Genomic DNA, 18367 nt, shown 5'->3' on the forward strand with positions numbered 1-18367 from the left:
TGTAAAGTTACCTTGAGATGCAGACATTAATTGTTCAGTAAATAAATAAAATTTGTTATTTGTTATAAACTAATGGTGAATCTCAATGAAACTTTGCATAAGTCATATTTAGTACTTAATATATTTATATAAAAACATTTAGATTTTTCTTATTTTAACAATTTTTATTTATAACGATAAAACTAATAACAAATAAAATAAATAATCTATAAAAATGTGTTGCTCAATAAAACCAGAATGTTATAAACACAACTTTCACATGTATGTAGTTTGTTTAAAGCGTCAATATTAATATATGTGTTTTATGCCCTCACAACCTCCTTAATGTATTTAATCAAATATTGTATACCGCAGGTGTAAGCTTTTTGTGTAGTAGATAAATTGGTGCTAAATGTATCTTACGTATCAAATGTGATGATTTTCTGTTAACGTTGATATAAACTAAACTATTTTATGAACCAAACTTTTATAATGTTGCATATAGTATGTATGATTCTTAGTATTATTCTTTTTTATAGTTATAATAATTTAATATATTTATTTATCTGTTTATTTTTTTCATGTAGTACTCTCAAAAATCGAAAAGAGTGTTTCTAAAAATGGAAAAGACACTGCCTTTACGATTTACATGGGAACCAGCTGCATCCGGTTTATTTTTGCGTACAAAATTAGTTTTTGTATTAGAGCAATATAAAAATGATCCAGTAAGACGATGCCCTAATCATATAGCATCGACCAATTATATTAATCAATCAATGGATCCGAAAAGAATTAAACATGTAGTCCATTGTGTTAATCATGCCGCGAGTATCTACGAAGAAGAAAATGAACATCTTTCTATCTTAACACCGCTTTGTACACCCGAACCTGGCTCGCAATATTTTCCAATGTGCTTTAAGTTTTTTTGCAAAAATAGTTGTACATCCGGTATGAATCGTAGGGATACTGAGCTAGAATTCACTTTAGAAGATGAAAGAAAGCAAGTTTTAGCTCGCCAAACATTGGGAATTAAACTGTGTAGTTGTCCCAAACGCGACAAACAAAAAAGTGAGGCAGATCTGGAACGATCTGTCAAACGAGAGTTTTTAGCATCGGGAAAAAAGCTACCGTCTTGTGACACACACGTTTATAAAGTTGAATTAAATATTGTCGGCAAAGAAAATTATTTATCAGTTTATAAACATGCATATGATATTATGGCCGGTCAAGCAGCGAGAACTGGTCAGCATGAATGTTTTAAGCCATATATGGATGAAATATCACGCAAAGTGCCTTTAAACCATTAATAATTCCAAGTTTCAAATCCCGTTTTTGCACGACAATTTTCATTTAATGAAAAGAAATAGATTAAGTTTTAATAGATAAGATTTTTTTTATTGAAAATGTTTCATTTTTGCTAATTAATTTTTTATCTTATAAGTATGCATGTGCATGTCGTGATTTTACTACGTTTCGATGTTCGTAATTAATGTTTACATATTCTGTTTATGTATTAAATGCTAAAAATGTATTAAAATAGCATTTTAATTAATGACTACTATTTTTACGAGTTACAAAATGAAGTTAAAAAATGGTATTTGTTAAGCATAAATTTAAATACCAAGTTAAATCTCCTATGATATCCTACATTATACAGAATATTCGAAAATACGCGAATTAAAGTCTTTGAACAACTAACAAGGAAACACATACAAGTATCTTTCCTCTTTTTCAATTTTAAGCTTTGCATATTGTAATGTCAATGTGTAATGTAAAATAACAAAATGGAAAGAAATTTTATAAGTACATACATTTTATAAATGCTTGTGCATATTAATGTCCGTTTCCATCAATGTAAGCTTTAATCTCGGTTCAACTTACTTTTCATTTTTTTATAATTTTTAGAACTAGAAAAAGATGAAGTAAATTTTGAACAGAGATTGAAGTTAATCTACGTTGATAGAAATAAAACAAATCTTTGACAGAAATCAAGTTTTGTTATGTTATTGTAATGAATAAAGTATGTGTATGTTCGATTGTACGTAGTAAATATCTTTGCAATATCTATAGACTAAATATATTTTATTTTAAATAATTTTATTATTTTTTAATTTTTACTAAAGGCGTATTCTGATATACACTGCCAGTACTGAAAATCTACAGTATATGTAACGTGAACTGTAGATTTTCAGTACTGGCAGTGCATATCGGAACACGGCCTAACTAGTATTATTTAGTTTTACTAGAACTTAATTTTCCGTTGTGACTCGTAAATTTTGAAATATTCTGATACAATAGTTAGTACACGTTCATTAATTAAGATTTTAAATAAGTACTTATACGAGGGTCGTTTGAAAAGTTTTGAGTCTCAATATGAAAATGGCGTTACTCATTAAAACCCATTCTGGTACTACAATCGTTTGCAAGATATTTGTGAAAATTGTAGTCATTTTAACTTCAAAACTTTTCAAACAACCCTCGTACTTTACATTCGAAATAATTAATACATTATGTATTATCACATGTTAAATTGTGTCAATGAAAAATAAATACTTTTGTTACTTTTTTATATAATTTTTGTATATTCTTTGTATGTCCTTTTAATATGCATTTTGCACTAATTAAATGTATAATAATAAATTTGTTAAGAATAACAAATATATCGGTCTCTTCACATATATAATCTATCATTTGCTCCATATTCTACTTGTATTTCAATGGTTTTCAACAATAATGCATTTGGCAATGGGGCAATATGCTGCGAAGATAATGTCGTAAAATTCTCGAGACTCGCTACATGTCTTCGTAATTGTATTTCTGTACCATTGTCACCCCAAGCGTGCAATATCCATTCCCATGTGTTCGAATACGTCATCTTGGCAGGATGTGTCATCCATGCTATTTCATCTCCATGCTATATAAGAATAATATGATTTTTATATTTCTGCAAAAGTAGTTATTTTTGTCTATGAACTATGTAATATAAAGCATTTTCTAAGATAAAAATATAGACTATATAATATGAATTCTTTGCAAAACTTCATATTATCAAATTTAATAATGCTAGATAAAGTAATCCAATCTTGATTCACATACACAGATATCTTATTTTTTTATCTCGTACATTCGAAATACTTTTTCTATCTTGTTCCGTTTTTATACACACGTATACACACAAATTGTAAAGATAATTTATTCTGAATTAAAAAATGACTATCTAAATTTTAATATGTATGTATCCTAAAAGAGTATATAAAATTTTTTCTATTTCCATCGTATATATATATATATATAATTACGATACCAATATATACGAATATTTTTAATTAACATTAAGATGAATCAAATTGTAATTGATTGTATTGGATAAAGTATACGGTAAATTTTATATACATTCAAATAAATATTTAATCCAAATAAAAGAATCATTAGAAGTAATAAATACTTTCTCCATATCAATATAATTAGATACTTACGTACAATATAATTGAAACAACGAAATGATACGAACTTTGAATTGTTTTGTTAAAGATAAATATGTTATACCTGAAAGAAAAACATGTTGCTTCCATGATGGAATATGTAAAGAGCGTCGCGTCCGAAAGGAAGCGGAAGAGGAATTCTTGCGCTTCCAGAATAGAAATGAATTTGCGGCACCTTATGAGTCTTGATATGTTCCAGCAGAGAGTCAGACATCACTACTTCTGTACAAGATTGCAAAAGCGGACATATCAGCTGTATACAAGACACAGAATCCGTGGAGCCACCCCAAATTGGTGTCTCAGGTAAACTTAGCGATTGCTGACTAGCATTCGCTGCAGATGATTCAACAATTTGCGAAGAGTCATTAATGCGAGCTTCGCTGTCCTTCGACAATTCGCCGGTACTGGCTGATTTAGTGCGATCATTCAATCGCACGCGTAAACTGTTAACATCTCCATTAGGAATCGCCACGGTTTCTTCCGACATGTCAGATACTCGTATTAGATTATCCACGGAGGCGGCTTTCTCTCTGTCCCCGAGCAACAATCTAGCTAATAAGAATTGTCTCGGTTTCGAAGCAGTACAGTTGTTCTTTGACTGATTTATAATTGGAGTCTCTCGCTTCTTGCTAGTTTTACCAAACAATTGATCACGTAAGTTACAACGATCGGTTATAATAGATGTTTTGTCTATTTTCTCGTCGTTATCCATGTTAAAGGCATCGCGAAGTGCTCTATGCAATTTATCTGCTAGAAGACATCGGCCTTGGCCAAGCCGGACTCTACAGACCGGACAACGCGTCGTTTTCGGCCTGCAGACGACGCACAGAATATGACCATGAACACATTGTGAGACTGGAGGCGCAGCGCTTTCTAAGCAAATTGGGCATTCCAAGGCACGGACCTAAAAAAGAAAATTATGACAAACACATCCTTGATGCTTCATTCGAAAAAAAAAATTTTATTTTTAATTAGTATTTAAAATATTTAATTATGTTACACTGGTATGGAGGGAAAAAATTATGTTTATGTAATTGTAGCTTATAGTTTAATTTTATAATATTAGTTTCTTGGATTTAATAATAGATTGACCAGTTAATGATTAATTGTGCGTTGTTAATGATAGAAGACTAATAATAAGAATTCAATGAATAATATAAAAAATAAATGATTATTAACACGATCCGCTCATTTAATAAATGATCTATAAAAATAAGAAAAAAATAAAAGTGACTCTATATTTTGTGAGTTGTAAAATGTGCATGCGCACCGTTCCTGATAATGCATTTGCAAGATTTCTGGCTACATTTGGAAGTGGACCCTTCAGAGCTAGCCCACTATCATTCTGTTCCTCTTTTTGATGCGTGTATCTCCAAATAAAAAAATTTAAATCTCGCACATCTTCCTCATTATGAATTAAAGTAGCAACGTCCTTGATCTTTAGCCCCAATAAATCGATGTCGTCAATGCTCAATAAACAATCACCCGCTCTAAGTGATGGAGCATAATAAGAAAACAATTTATGTGTGAAATTAATTTACGCAAAAATATACTTATACTTGATTTAATATATAAAATTACGTGTTATATCAATATATGTATAACTTAAAAAAATATATATACATTTTCAACTTTTGTATCTATGCGATGTACTCAGTAATTTTTAAAATCGGGTAAAACTCACCTTAATCCTGCTAAGTCAGCAGGAGTATTATTTTCGACATAGCCGACCCACGGATACGGATCCCATTTTGATTTGGTCAAATGAAATCCATAAGATTTACCATGTATATATGATTCCACATTGCCTTTCCGCATTTTAAGAACCATTTTTCCTGGCGGAAGTAAATCTTCTTTGGGTAGAGACGTAACGATTCTCACGCCTGCCGCTTCCGCCAAAATTTCAGGATACGAAAAATGCGACATGTTTTTTCGCACTTTATTATTATTATTTGTTTTATTAATACTATATATATATGTATAAAGAGTAAGTTATTTTACATAACATTCTTCACTTTCACTTTCAACCATATGAATTTTTCTTAATAACAGAGTATAACATTCGAATAAATTCGAATAAACATTCGCAATTTATTCATGGACTTTATCGCTCAATACGTGTCAATTCATTTTGATCTTCAAAGTACTTTGAACAAGAGCAGTACTGCTGTGGAAGCATTGAGTCGTGTCTGATCTCTTAGCGAAAGAGAAAAGTCACTTACTTGTTTACCTTCACCCATTTACACATTCTTGACATTGAATCTTACGTCATATTACGATGAGACGCACATCGTTTTCCTTTTTTATTCTAATACACATCAATACAATGTTTCGGAAATATTTTCAATGAAAATTGCATTTCGTACAGCTATACATTATATTCTAATTTATATAATATATACATACTTAGCAGTCTTTATAATATGAAAATGGAGTAATACTTTAATTAATTAAGATTCTTAATACTTTACAATGGCCAAAATTAAACGATGCCATACTAATTCGTGATCGTATTAATATAAACGTATTACGCAATGTTTACATTTTGTTATAACGCATAAATAAATAACATATTTTGTATTAGTTTTCATTTGAAGTAAATAAAATATAAGGGAATGTATTATTCTGCTTAATATATATGTATGGTATATATACATACACACATATATATATATATATATATGTACACACATATATACTGACAGATGTTACAGCCAAAGCGTTAACTCAATAAAGACCGGTTGTTTCATCTTTTTGGTAAATTTTACCTGTTGGATAAGTAGCAAGATTACCCAATCACATCCGCAGATTACCAGATTTATCTCACAGGTAAAATTTACCAAAAGGTGGAACAATCGGCCCCAAATGTATACACTTACTGTAGTCTACTGTAGTCAAGGTATACATTTACTAAAATTAACACTTTGACTATGACATAAAAAAACATAATGCTTTGTACGTTTTAATACAATACGTAATATGTATCTTACATTCTCGATTATATGGTATTGTTACATTGGAAGAACATACACCGAGATTGTCATTAGCAGGCCTAGATTAAAATGGCAAACAAAACGGCAATTGGTTTTATATACATTGTAGAGAAAAATGTATTTATATTATATAACTCATGACACAATTGCAGGAAGATCAAGTGTAGAAAAATTTTAACATAAAAAATATACAATAAGTGAAAAAATTCTCGTCTTTATTACATAATGTAATAAGATCAACTCAACATTCAAAGAATCTACTATTAAAATTTAATGAGACAATGTACCTTTGGTTTTTATTTTCAATGGGACAAATTAAAAAACTGTATTTCCTCTATGATCGAATGGAAATAGCATAAAGGCCTACTAACCATTAACATTCTATTTACAATAAAAAATAACCTTGTTTTATAAAAATTAACTAATTATTTAAAATCAATTATTTATAACAATTATTAAAAAATAGATACTTGTATAATAGCAAGAGGTATCAATCTCATTTTTAATTGTTTACGTCTAAAGTCAGTTCTAATTATAGATAAGTACATAATTGTTTAAAATAAAATAGTATGGATGTTGCATGACAGAGAAGATAATCTTACATATTCGCAGGTATAAAAATCTCACAATATTGACAAGCATAAAAATAGATGATTAACTTCCTACTGATATAATATGTTAAGACATTGGCTCAGTGTATGCAAAGTGGTATGCGCCATAGCTTTGAGAACTAAGAGATCAGAGTCCAGATGCAAATCCGAATTTTCAATAGATTGTGCTAGAGCAAGATTGTGCTTCTCCACCTTTCTCAATTGTTCCTGGCAATTGGCAAAGGCATCTAATACTTCCAGCTTAACAACAGGATTCCTACTCGAATTCCCAGAATGTTCTCGTGGTGGCAATGGAGGATGGCTGCTGGCTATCGCCCTAGTATACATTTCTGTGACTGCTCGTAACTTATCCACCCATTCCTGGCGTGCTCGTGCATCTGTGGCTCGTAGTTTGATCATGTCACCTGAAAAGATATCGCGAAAACTTAATAGTCAGATTAAATCAAACATCTATATTTATTATAAGAAAAACAATCAGCAATGATTTGATTTAATCAGATATATACCAGTAGCAGAATTGACGGTGAATGTGTTAGAATCTTCGTCACTGGGGGCTATTACAGCTCCTGCTAGATAAATCGAACACCGTGGCCTCTGATTCTTCTCAGACTCGCTGAGAAAGTAATGCAGCTCGCCGGTCTCTGGACTCAAGATAAACCAACGGTATTGCCAGCCCTTCATGGCATTCGTATATTTGTGTAGCAAACCCTCGTAAGGGTGTCTCGTTTGCACGTTCATTGTTTATCACTCTCGCTTTTTAATTGGAAGCCTTTTACTTGATGAACAGCAGGACTTTCGCGCGAGATATGTCATTTGAGTTAAAGCGATCGTGCTCGGTCAGTCGCTATCTAGAGAGAGGTTAGGTTATCGTAAAAAAAAAAAAAAAAAAAGAAAAAGATTAAAGATTCCGTCATCTATTGCAATCCATTGTCACGCTGTGTATGGTGAAACCATGGAAGAAGACACCATAACTGTAAATACGCAGCAATTTACATATTCTATCGTTTCACTTGTGACCAGCTCGATACTTTAATCTTACGAATAGTCCAATATTTCCATAAAATTCGTTTATTTATACGAATCATTTAAGTAAGTAGGTACTAGGTCTGCCCATCGAGCAATTAAACATGATTGGTTGGATTCACAGGTAAAAATCAATGGGCGCGTTCAAGTTGACAAAGCGGCTAGTCTGCTCGTCGAGTAAATGAACATAATTGGTTTGTTACTTATAGATCCAACCAATCATATTCAATCACTTGGTAAGCATGCCTAGCCACTTTGACGTTTTGAACTCAACCATTTTATACTCATTCGCTCGGCAAGCATGTCCAGCCACTTTGCCGGCTAGAACTTGCCCAATGATGTTACATTATTTATGTATACATAAAATAATATATATTATTATCCCTTACCGTACCATCTACAATTTGGTGCCTCATTCATACCATCAAGGGTCACTTCAAATCTCTTCGTTTTTTCACCTCTTTAAAATAATTTTAAAAATCGCTAAAAATTTACCAACATACTTTCAACTTTCTAGAATAAATATTGACTATTTTGGAAAATAATAAAATGTAGTATATAATTTATAATTACCGAAAGACTCAAAGAAACTTGCACGAATAGGAATTGCTCGGTCACTAGTTACCCATATTAGTACGGTAAAGGTTATTATTATCATTTACAATATTACGATATGCGATATGTAATAAAAAAAAAATGAGATATAATCTTTTATATAAAATACATAAAAGTAGCTCAAATTGCTCAAGAAAAAATAATTTTTTTAAATAATTAAAATCGTTAATAAATATATATGAAAAAAACAATATTATGAGAAACTGATATGCTTCGATTTTTTTATTAAGAAAAATACAGTCTCTATTTTAAACTTAAATATTCATAGCAAAAAAACGTCTTCGCAAGTATAAACTAAACATGGAAATAAAACTAGTTCTCGAAAAACAAAATATGATAACAGTAGACTGAAACATCAAATAAAAAGAGTCATGTAAGTTAAAAGTAATAATCAAATACATAATTATGTCCACTATTTAAAATATATAAGTGACAACGCAGTCTTTAAGATCAAAAATCTTTAAGATCAAAAATTATCTTAATTCTACACAAGATCACATAATCTATCAAATACGCAAATTAAAATTTTTACGAAGACTACACGAGACTGTGTTTAATTAGCATGTCATGAACGTCTGGTACTTCGATTTTATAACAGCCATCTTCAGAGTATTCGACAATTTTAATTTTGATGAATGAATTTTCCGTTATTAACTCCTTTAATTTCTTCTGTACCGCTTCCGAATGCTGTCCATTACGGTCGACTGGTGCTAAATCTGTAACACAAACAATAGATAAATTTGAATATAAGAATTACCTTTAAATTAAGATGGAATCATATGATGTTCAATTTCTTAAATGATAAGCAAGCATGCACGTGTGCATACATGCATGTTGATATGCTTGCTTTAATGCATAGTCTGACGTTTGATAAATAACTATGAAATTAGCAATTATTTCTTTTGATTAGTTCATGCAAGGAAATAAGCTATAAAGTAATCGACGCGAAACTCGCATTAATTAGAAATTATAAAAAATTTACACAAAAATATTATTAAAGTGCAATATATATCAGTATGCAGCACTTAATATATAAACAAATTGTAGCATACATCAGGCATGTCTACATGCATGCTTGTCATTCAAGAAATCAAATAACATGTAATTCCATCTTTATTAACAACTTTGATACTCACTGACAAGATTACACATATTCGCAAATGCTTGAGGTAAAATAAAGTCTTTGGGCATTAATCTTATATCTTTATGCTCTACTAATTCTACATTCCCATAATCAATAAAAAAAATTTGAGCTGTCCTTTGTGATTCCTTAGGATTGAGACAGACTGCTCGATACCAACTCCCATCGTACAATGCCAAACATAATTCTTGCGTTCTCGGAATATAATACTCCATTTTTTCACAATACTCTTTCAACTACAATAAAATAAGATTATACATTATTGTGTGATAATAAACACTTCGTAATAACATTTCATTTACCATTGCCGGCATCACTTCGAAGATATGGGTCATTAATTCAAAATCTTCAGGACCAATCATGTATGATGTTACATCCTCCTTCACTGCATATACTACCAGTGCATTTACTGTATCACCCACACGTCCTAAACTTGCTATTTTGATGTCGTTGAACATATAGCATGTGTTATCTGTACAAAATTATAAATTTGCAGTTCTTTATAAAACAAAATATACATATATTACGAATATATGGCAATATATATACATATAACAAAATGATCAATGTACTTGAAGTACAAAGAAAGATATAATACATCGACGAATTTTTTATTAAATAAAAATTATCTTGCATGTTAAAATTTTTAAGGGTTTCTTACATTAAGGGAATTACTATTGAAAGATAATTAAGTAGCAACGTAATGTATTGAAATTCTTTGTATAAATTGTGATGAGAAATATTACATTATTTTCTAAAAATATTATAATTTGTGATTAATTACCATTATTATTTGCTTGTTTCCATCCTGGGATTAACAGCTGATTTATTTTATCATTAATACATTCTCCTGTGTCGGCAATCGTCAAACGAACTCCATCCTTGGATAAACCCTCGAATGTACATATTAGAGGCATTTCTGTACCTGATATATGGCGAAGATACATGTCAACTTCTTGATTCATGGGTATGTCACGAGGTACATCTTTTAAGATTACTTTTATCGCACAGCTTTGTTGCTATAACAAGCATATAGACTTTGATATACAAATTAACATGTATTTTTTTAATTAATGGAAATAATCAATTTTCATATTATATCTTAAATATATGTTACATTATGTTATGTTGCATTTTATATTCTTTAATCCAACTTTTATATCATATTGTTAATTTTATGTTTCGCTTTTGCGTTTTTACAAATGTTAATTATCTACTCTTTTTTCTGATTAGAGTAGCAGATTTTGCTGATGTCTTACCATTTTGTGCACCTATACTTTTAATTTTTCCCGTCAAATTCTATAATTGCTATGTTATTTGTTTATTTTGTAATTAATGCACAAATAAATTAAAATTGAAATTGAAATTAAATAATCCTATATATATTTTTGGTCAAAGTGAATTTTAACGTTTAATAATATCTACTACATATAAATTTTTTTCAAATATATTTCAGTTTTATAAACAATGTTTTTATCGTCTTAATATGCACATCAGTACCTGTGAATGATATGGCATGACTTTAAGATCTTTTATGTCAATTTCAGTTAGGTTACCGAAATCAATATATACTATCTGAGCTTTATTATTCTGTGTCTTAAGTACCATTGCACGGTAACTGTTACCATCTTCTTCGAATGGCGCAATCACTACTTCTTTATCAGGTGGAGGTTCGGTTAGGTATGGTGCTGCAAAGTGAAAAAAATAATTTGCAATTCTTTATATAATTGTCAATTTATCTCATTATATTATTCAGTTATTTTACCTGTTTGTGCATATTGTGCAACAGATTGCATAACATTATTATAATATTCTACATCCGCTTCTTCTAAAGAGCGTGCAAACATACAATAATGATTTCGGTAACTTGTAAGACATATCTAAAATCAATCAACAGAAACAATGAAACTTCAATCAATAATAAAGTAATAATAAAGCAATAAATATATTGATATGTTATCGTTTATTTGCTACAACATAATTAAAAACAAAATTAAAAAATTAGAAAATTACAATAAAAAAATCACTTTTACACATTATTCGTAAAAAAGAAACAGAGAGAGGAACATTTAAAAAAAAAACATGTAGAAGTACATACTTTTATTCTACAATTAGTTTTTACATTATTAATTGCATTTTAAATTTAATAATTTAAAATATTCGAATTTATTTTCTGAAAAACTTTTTTTTTAATTGTATTATGTTGTAGTAAATAAGTGATATTATACCTTAGATCCACTCTTTAACTCAAAATTTGATAAATTTGTCAGTTTCCAGGTCCTCAGTACAGCCTGTACCACTTCAGAATTTACATATATTTGAATTTCGAGACTTTTTTGTTTGTTGCTATTCTCATTTATAATTGATGTAAACTCGTAATTGTGCTCCATCTTGTAACATAACAAAATAAAAATCTGTATCTGTATCTATAACTTGTATCAATAGACAAAATACTTCAAAGGTACCTACTTTCAAGACAGTAGAATTATTTATTTCGCACATTACTCCAAAGGCACAAATATCCAAATACTTTTTGGGACATGGTACAATTTCATTTACTTGAAGAATTCTTGCCTCGTCTATTGCAAAAATGGAATCGGGATACGTCGAAATATATCCTCTGTACCAGCATTCCTTGTAACCGCAAACCAATTCTCCTGCTTTTGGTCTAAAAAATAAAATACTTCAAGTAACGAAAAAGCATTATCAGTTTGAACTGGATCTTAGGCCAGTATTCATAGTCGATTCTTATATTTCAGACCGTCTTAAGTCCTAAGATATAAGCCAATCAGAGGATCTTATTAACATCGTAAAACATTACTTAAGACGATCTTGAAATAAGAATGGACTATGAATGAATGCCGGCCCCTTAATGCTGAAATATTTCGGTATGAATTTATATACATATTTAGTTCTGCAACTACGCACCGAAATCTCATTAACAATCTTTAAACGCAATCTTAAATCAAACTGAGGCAGTAATATGACAAATTAAATTAAAAGTAATTCGATAAGACTGATGTTAGCAAGCATCATGAAAAAAACTGTAAATAATCTGATGTTAATTAGAATCTTAAAAAGCTGTGAATTTATTATGAAAAAAAATCATCTTAGCCAGGATACCAACATGGATCTCCTCGTGACAGATATTGTCTTAACCAATTTGACTAGTAAGGCTGTGATATTTTGTCGCAATAACAAGTACATATGTATAAGAAAACATTTGTTAAAGGTACATGAAATAAACAAAATGCTGTAAGACCACAATGTGAATACAGAGAATAAATAATAAAGACAAGTAAAATACCCTATATATTTATTCCAATCTATGCTTAATGATATTCAGCAAATGTTAAAAAATTTATACTTATAAATTTTATGCATATACGTACTTGTAATCTGCAGGTATTTGTATTTTTGAACATTCTTCTTGTATATCTTCAAAGATCATCGTTACTTCAGTACTGAAAACTTGTGGAAGCAAAGTTACGCTGTAAACGTTCTTTTGCGTGGATTCAAATAATTGTATAAAACCGTCAATTTGCAACTTTGAACTATTTTGTGTCAAATCAGCCAAAGCATCTAAGACGCTAGGTATTTGAATCGTGGAAGCATTTGTACTTTTATTTGGTGATACCTTAATATCCTTTTGTGGTAATAACTTTTTTTTTGTACCATTTGAAACACTTTCTGTAGATGAAGATAAATTTTTTGCAATAGATTGCTCTTCAACTTCTACTATTATTGTTTTCTCAGAATTTAAAGTCAACATTCTAACAGAAATCTTCTCGCCTCGCTGTAGAATTTTATATTTATTACTTGTGCCTTGCATCAAACGAATTTTTCTAGCAAACTTAGGAAATTTGATCAGGTCACCAATATCTTTGATCTCACTACTTTTTCCTAGTATCTCATAGTTACCAAAGTCAATAAAGTGGACCTTAGTAGGATTCAGAGATGCTACCATAGCTCTTTGCCAAACACTTTCATATAAAACGCCGTAAACTTCACCAATAACTGGCTGCATATGACGTGATTTTGTTGCGATATCTTGTAATTTCGTCATTAAGTCCGTACGTGCATCTGTATCCTCTAATTTATATATCCAATATTCATTATTATCTAATGGTATTATAACTTCCACAGTTATAAATTTTGTTTTTGACAACTGTGTATCCTTGTAAAAAGCTAAATCGTTGTTCACCGAACTATTACTGGAAATACTTCCTTGTCTATTGGTATTTTCTTTGCCATTATAATCGGCAGAGCCTTTGTCACTTTGGAAGCTATTCCTTTGAGAATCATTTCTACCATTATTGTAAGTTTTATCTCTTACATTGCTATTATTATCATGTCTTTCTTTAAGACTGGGCTTTTTTGAATTGTTTTGATAATTACGGCTATATTGATTTCGGCCAAAGCTAGATGTTGGGGAGCATCCATTATTGTTTTTCGACTGATCAATACTCTCGTTAGTATTATTATGTCCGCGCAATCGATGCTGAGAAAATTCTTTAGTATTTGTGGCATTTACTACAGGTTGATCTACCATTTTAGTTTGAGAGTCATTAATATTATTAACACGTTGAGATGCAGATTTGTGTTTATCCTTAATATTGTTGATAGACATATGAGTAGCTTCTATATTACTTTCATGCTCATTGATATTTTCACTCGTATTATTCGAATAATCAACTTGCATCGCATTAAACGTATTAGGCCGTCGCAATTTCACATCACCAGATTTAGCCAGTTTATCAACATTTGAGGTTGTCATTTTTATTTGATTTGCATCTTGATTAATTTGCAAAGATGATATATCATTAATTTCTTCCACTAATGCCCTGTAAAAAAATGTATAAATAAAATATAACTAAGAAAATGTATAATTTGAATTTGTTACAATTAACAGAATGGATCAAAATAAATATGATTTTTAACATATATATAGTTTATCTGCTTTAATACGCTACTTGATGATAATAAAAACGTATCAATATACAAAAAAACCTATTTTTAAAACTAACATAGAAAAATATGGATAAGGAGATTTGTATGTGTAAAAAATTTATTTAACAATAGTTATCACAGGTAGCTCAATAACATAAAACATAAATGGGAAGGAGCATACAGATAATAACTTACATAAATTTGTTCGTCAGAATTTGCCACAATTCCGTGGCTAACATACGGCGATCAAGAAATAAGATTTAATCTCATATGTCAAAAAGATCGAGGAAGCAGGATAATTTTCGGATATGAACTTCACTTCGACATCTTAATTGGCATTCTATTATTTAACATCTCGCATTTGTTTATTGTACTGATGATGGCCAAGACTTGACCGAAACGTTTATATTTTTAATTTGAAATATATGACTTTGGCAAAAAACTTCTTGTGTATGTAGCTGTATGTTTCTTCCCATTTATGAAAAAATTTATTATTTTATTGCATAAATTTAAGTATATAAGTTTAAGTTTATAAATATATATAATCATATATAATCATCTAAGTTTATAAATATATATAATCATATATAATCATCTAAGCTTATAAATATATAAGTTTAATATAAATATATATGTGTATATATATATAAATATAATTACGGAATACGTTCACATTCAGCCTGATGCTGTGGCCAATCCTCCAATTGGCAAGCTTTGCTACAATAATATGTACGGCATTTTTCACAATGTTTTGTCGTCTTTGTAGAACAAACAGAACAGTTCTGCACTTCATTCTTAAATTTGTCTTTGGAATATTCATATAATCCCTGTATAACAAACAGTAACAGTTGTAACAGTTGATTAATTCTTTAACAGCAGATTACATTATTAATTGTATAAACATATAACATAATTTTTCAAATTTTTATATTAATTTTATATTAATTATATATTTTTTTATAATTTCATACATTCTTTCGTTGTTCATGTATGTGTGAAATATATTCTTCAACCTTAGGATGCGGTTCTGGATATTCATACAGTGTATAACCACGTCCAAGAGAAACACGTCTTTTTCCATCTGGCGTAACAGTTATTATACCTCTGAAATGAAAAAAAAAAATATATATATATATATAAAATACAATAGTTTAAACAATTATTTAATGTAAATAATTGTATTTATTTAACCTTGTCCACAATTTATTAGTACTCATGTAAGGATCCTCGAGCTCATAGATACCATGTGTTTGTGAACATGAAGGCAAAGGTGATGATTCGTAGTTTGAAAAACTACTATATGGTATTGTTATATGTGGCATTACATGCTTATGGAATGGATGCATTGGTTGGCCCATATTCTGACTAAAATAATATATATCATAAATTATCCAATTACTCTCTCATACTAAATATGTAAAGATATACCCTTCTATAATTATTATGTTAACATTTCAATAACCAACAATGATTATGCTTACTATTTTGTATCATTGTGAATAGGCGGCGGTGAATCTGCAGTATCTATCACCTTCGTTTTTTCAAAATGTACTTCTTCTCTTTTAGATCTCTCCTTTGCTAATGCCACTTTCAGGCATAATGGTTTCTTTTCATGTAGTTCTCGCATAGCAAATTCAGCTTCACGAAATGTTCCATATGTAACATAGGTCCATGTGGCACAACGAGGATGGAACATTTCCTTAATTTTGCCATACTGACTAAAAATATCTCTGATACCATCCTTAAAAATTATTAGAATTCATGTTAAATAAAGATATCTCACAATCTCATTATGGATATACAATATTGATTTGCAAAGTTATAACCTATATATATATATATGTATATAATGTACAATTTATATAAAAAAACCAATTCAAAAATTGTTTTAATAAAACGTCCCAATAATTATAATTTATAATTCAATAAATTAATAGATGTTACCTCATTTAATTCTATTGGCAAATTCGTCACATATATCGTATATTCGGCATCCATTCTGTAAATAATGTAAAATATAAAAAACTATGTACAAGATATAAATGATCATTAGGATATCGTTCTAAAGATATTACATGAAACCAATTTATAATTTCAGAGATACGTATATAATTTACTGATACCCCTCAAGTTACACAAATAAGTATGTATGTTACACAAATATTTAATATAAAGGTCTTTTTTACTATGCAATGCATCATTCCAAGCAGATTCATTTATCTAATATACGCTTTTTTTTGTTCTTACCGATCAACACCCGGCATTTGCTCGGCGTCCATATGAGCATCATGGTACGCCATATTACACACGTTACTAATTTCACGCTTGCGAAGTTGCAAACGATCAAATTTTTAATGATTGGAGGATGTAATTCATCAGTTTTATCACGCACAAAGCCGTGGAATAAACAATAAAGGACACTGATTGACCTGCAAAAGCGGCACGTTAACACACAACGTAATAGTCAGAAAGTCAAAAATATGTATTGTAGATAAACACATAGAAAGAACGTAAATAAAAAAAAGTTGTAAGGCAGCGCACACGTTTTTGTCCGTGAAAGAAAAACGCGAAAAAAAGACAATTTGAATGGACGAATCGGAATCTTCCAAGATAGCGAAAAGCAACAAACGGTTGTGTTGGTTTGGTCCAGAGAAAAAGCAGCTTAGAGCACAAAGCTCTAGATCACTCTACGACTGCGTTCGGGGAGGGCGCTATCAACGCCATTTGTGCCATACTATCCTTGTTTCACGTTTAATGGATGAAGATAGAATGACACAAATAGCGTCTCCCCGAACGGGCCCGAACGCCCCGAACCCAGCCTAAATATGCCGAAGAAGTGCATCCTTTTATCTGAGCTAATACACCGTCAACTTTCCCATTGGTTATTTCGACCGCCATTTTTGACGTGGTGGCTGTAGTCCAATAAGCGCTTAGTACCGACGAGATACTATTGAAGACGGTCGGTGCTTATGGAAGTTCGCGGGCCGGTTAAAATTTAAGTGACGAGTAAGTGATAATACAAAGTTATTATTTTCAAATTAAATACATCATTATTTAATATATCTAGTTTATTAAGATTCTATAAGTTTATTTAAGTCTTTGATAACCAATAAAATTAGTACATATTTAAAACTTTATACTAGTATAATTTTCTCTTAATATTGGATTAGAGTATTAGAGGAAAAATTTTAAACATGCGACAAAAATTTTTTAATGTATAACTTATGGGGTGATCCCGATTGATCACGGCTCGATTGGACACCACCAATCACAGCGACCGGTGCTTAGGAGCTTTGTAGTTTCAAGCGCTGTGAGCGGCTCGTGTTCAATTGAGCCGTGTCCAACTGGGTGCCACCCACAACGTTTAAAAATCACTTTATTCTTCTTGTTGTTTGTCAAATGTTAAACGAAGACAAATGATGCTCATGAGCCTTGTCAGCATGAATCGGACTACGGCCATAGTATTTCGTTGGTGGTATTAGTAATTTTTCAATATGATATAGGGAGTTTTTTTAATTCATTAATCGCATTAAGGAGCAACCACAATAGAAGGAATAAGGAATTAGGAATAAA

The 18367-nt window shown here is 30.3% G+C and overlaps 4 protein-coding genes across 7 annotated transcripts in view; 1 reads left to right on the top strand and 3 right to left on the bottom strand.

Annotated features, from left to right (window-relative positions):
• The window catches only part of p53 (transcription factor p53), a 5204-nt gene extending 3891 nt beyond the window's left edge, over nucleotides 1-1313 (top strand). For both annotated transcript variants that reach the window (XM_018516784.1, XM_018516785.1), the window contains exon 3: nucleotides 567-1313. In XM_018516784.1, coding sequence (XP_018372286.1) covers nucleotides 567-1286 — 720 coding nt within the window. In that variant the 3' untranslated portion in view covers nucleotides 1287-1313. The remainder of the gene's footprint in view (nucleotides 1-566) is intronic.
• A 1265-nt stretch (nucleotides 1314-2578) lies between these two features.
• LOC108767091 (uncharacterized) lies at nucleotides 2579-5423 on the bottom strand. The gene is made up of 4 exons (XM_018516783.1): nucleotides 5146-5423; nucleotides 4732-4951; nucleotides 3526-4365; nucleotides 2579-2893 (listed from the first exon to the last, which is right to left on the bottom strand). Exons 1-4 carry the CDS (start codon nucleotides 5385-5387, stop codon nucleotides 2651-2653), a joined length of 1545 nt encoding a protein of 514 aa, XP_018372285.1. The 5' UTR covers nucleotides 5388-5423; the 3' UTR covers nucleotides 2579-2650.
• A 1560-nt stretch (nucleotides 5424-6983) lies between these two features.
• LOC108767025 (oxysterol-binding protein-related protein 11) lies at nucleotides 6984-8142 on the bottom strand. The gene is made up of 2 exons (XM_018516644.1): nucleotides 7572-8142; nucleotides 6984-7469 (listed from the first exon to the last, which is right to left on the bottom strand). The coding sequence occupies exons 1-2, from the start codon at nucleotides 7801-7803 to the stop codon at nucleotides 7117-7119; spliced, it is 585 nt and encodes a 194-aa protein (XP_018372146.1). The 5' UTR covers nucleotides 7804-8142; the 3' UTR covers nucleotides 6984-7116.
• A 977-nt stretch (nucleotides 8143-9119) lies between these two features.
• Nucleotides 9120-17565, bottom strand: vret (vreteno). Of its 3 annotated transcripts, none has more exons than XM_018516790.1 (16): nucleotides 17424-17444; nucleotides 17042-17223; nucleotides 16739-16793; nucleotides 16276-16535; nucleotides 15986-16159; nucleotides 15766-15898; nucleotides 15455-15621; nucleotides 13237-14688; nucleotides 12314-12512; nucleotides 12073-12234; nucleotides 11610-11724; nucleotides 11345-11532; nucleotides 10629-10863; nucleotides 10147-10316; nucleotides 9840-10080; nucleotides 9120-9419 (listed from the first exon to the last, which is right to left on the bottom strand). In XM_018516790.1, the coding sequence occupies exons 2-16, from the start codon at nucleotides 17092-17094 to the stop codon at nucleotides 9241-9243; spliced, it is 3783 nt and encodes a 1260-aa protein (XP_018372292.1). In that variant the 5' UTR covers nucleotides 17095-17223; nucleotides 17424-17444; the 3' UTR covers nucleotides 9120-9240. The 3 variants fall into 3 exon arrangements, with proteins under 3 accessions (XP_018372292.1, XP_018372293.1, XP_018372294.1); XM_018516791.1 differs by lacking the exon at nucleotides 17424-17444 and adding an exon at nucleotides 17336-17352; XM_018516792.1 differs by having other exon boundaries at nucleotides 11450-11532; nucleotides 17042-17565.
• Between the last annotated feature and the right edge of the window lie 802 nt (nucleotides 17566-18367).

The sequence above is a fragment of the Trachymyrmex cornetzi genome, unplaced genomic scaffold, assembly GCF_001594075.2.
Source record: "Trachymyrmex cornetzi isolate Tcor2-1 unplaced genomic scaffold, Tcor1.1 scaffold646, whole genome shotgun sequence".
NCBI lineage: Eukaryota > Metazoa > Arthropoda > Insecta > Hymenoptera > Formicidae > Trachymyrmex > Trachymyrmex cornetzi.

Coding starts and splice junctions, on each gene's coding strand:
- LOC108767091 (XM_018516783.1), bottom strand. CDS start 5,387: ATGTCGCATTTTTCGTATCCTGAAATTTTGGCGGAAGCGGCAGGCGTG. Junction 4,952..5,145: donor GCTGACTTAGCAGGATTAAG/GTGAGTTTTACC, acceptor TCCATCACTTAG/AGCGGGTGATTGTTTATTGA. Junction 4,366..4,731: donor CAAATGCATTATCAGGAACG/GTGCGCATGCAC, acceptor TTTCTTTTTTAG/GTCCGTGCCTTGGAATGCCC.
- vret (XM_018516790.1), bottom strand. CDS start 17,094: ATGGCGTACCATGATGCTCATATGGACGCCGAGCAAATGCCGGGTGTT. Junction 16,794..17,041: donor CAAATGCCGGGTGTTGATCG/GTAAGAACAAAA, acceptor CATTATTTACAG/AATGGATGCCGAATATACGA. Junction 11,725..12,072: donor AGTTAAAGAGTGGATCTAAG/GTATAATATCAC, acceptor GATTGATTTTAG/ATATGTCTTACAAGTTACCG.
- LOC108767025 (XM_018516644.1), bottom strand. CDS start 7,803: ATGAACGTGCAAACGAGACACCCTTACGAGGGTTTGCTACACAAATAT. Junction 7,470..7,571: donor CACCGTCAATTCTGCTACTG/GTATATATCTGA, acceptor ATATCTTTTCAG/GTGACATGATCAAACTACGA.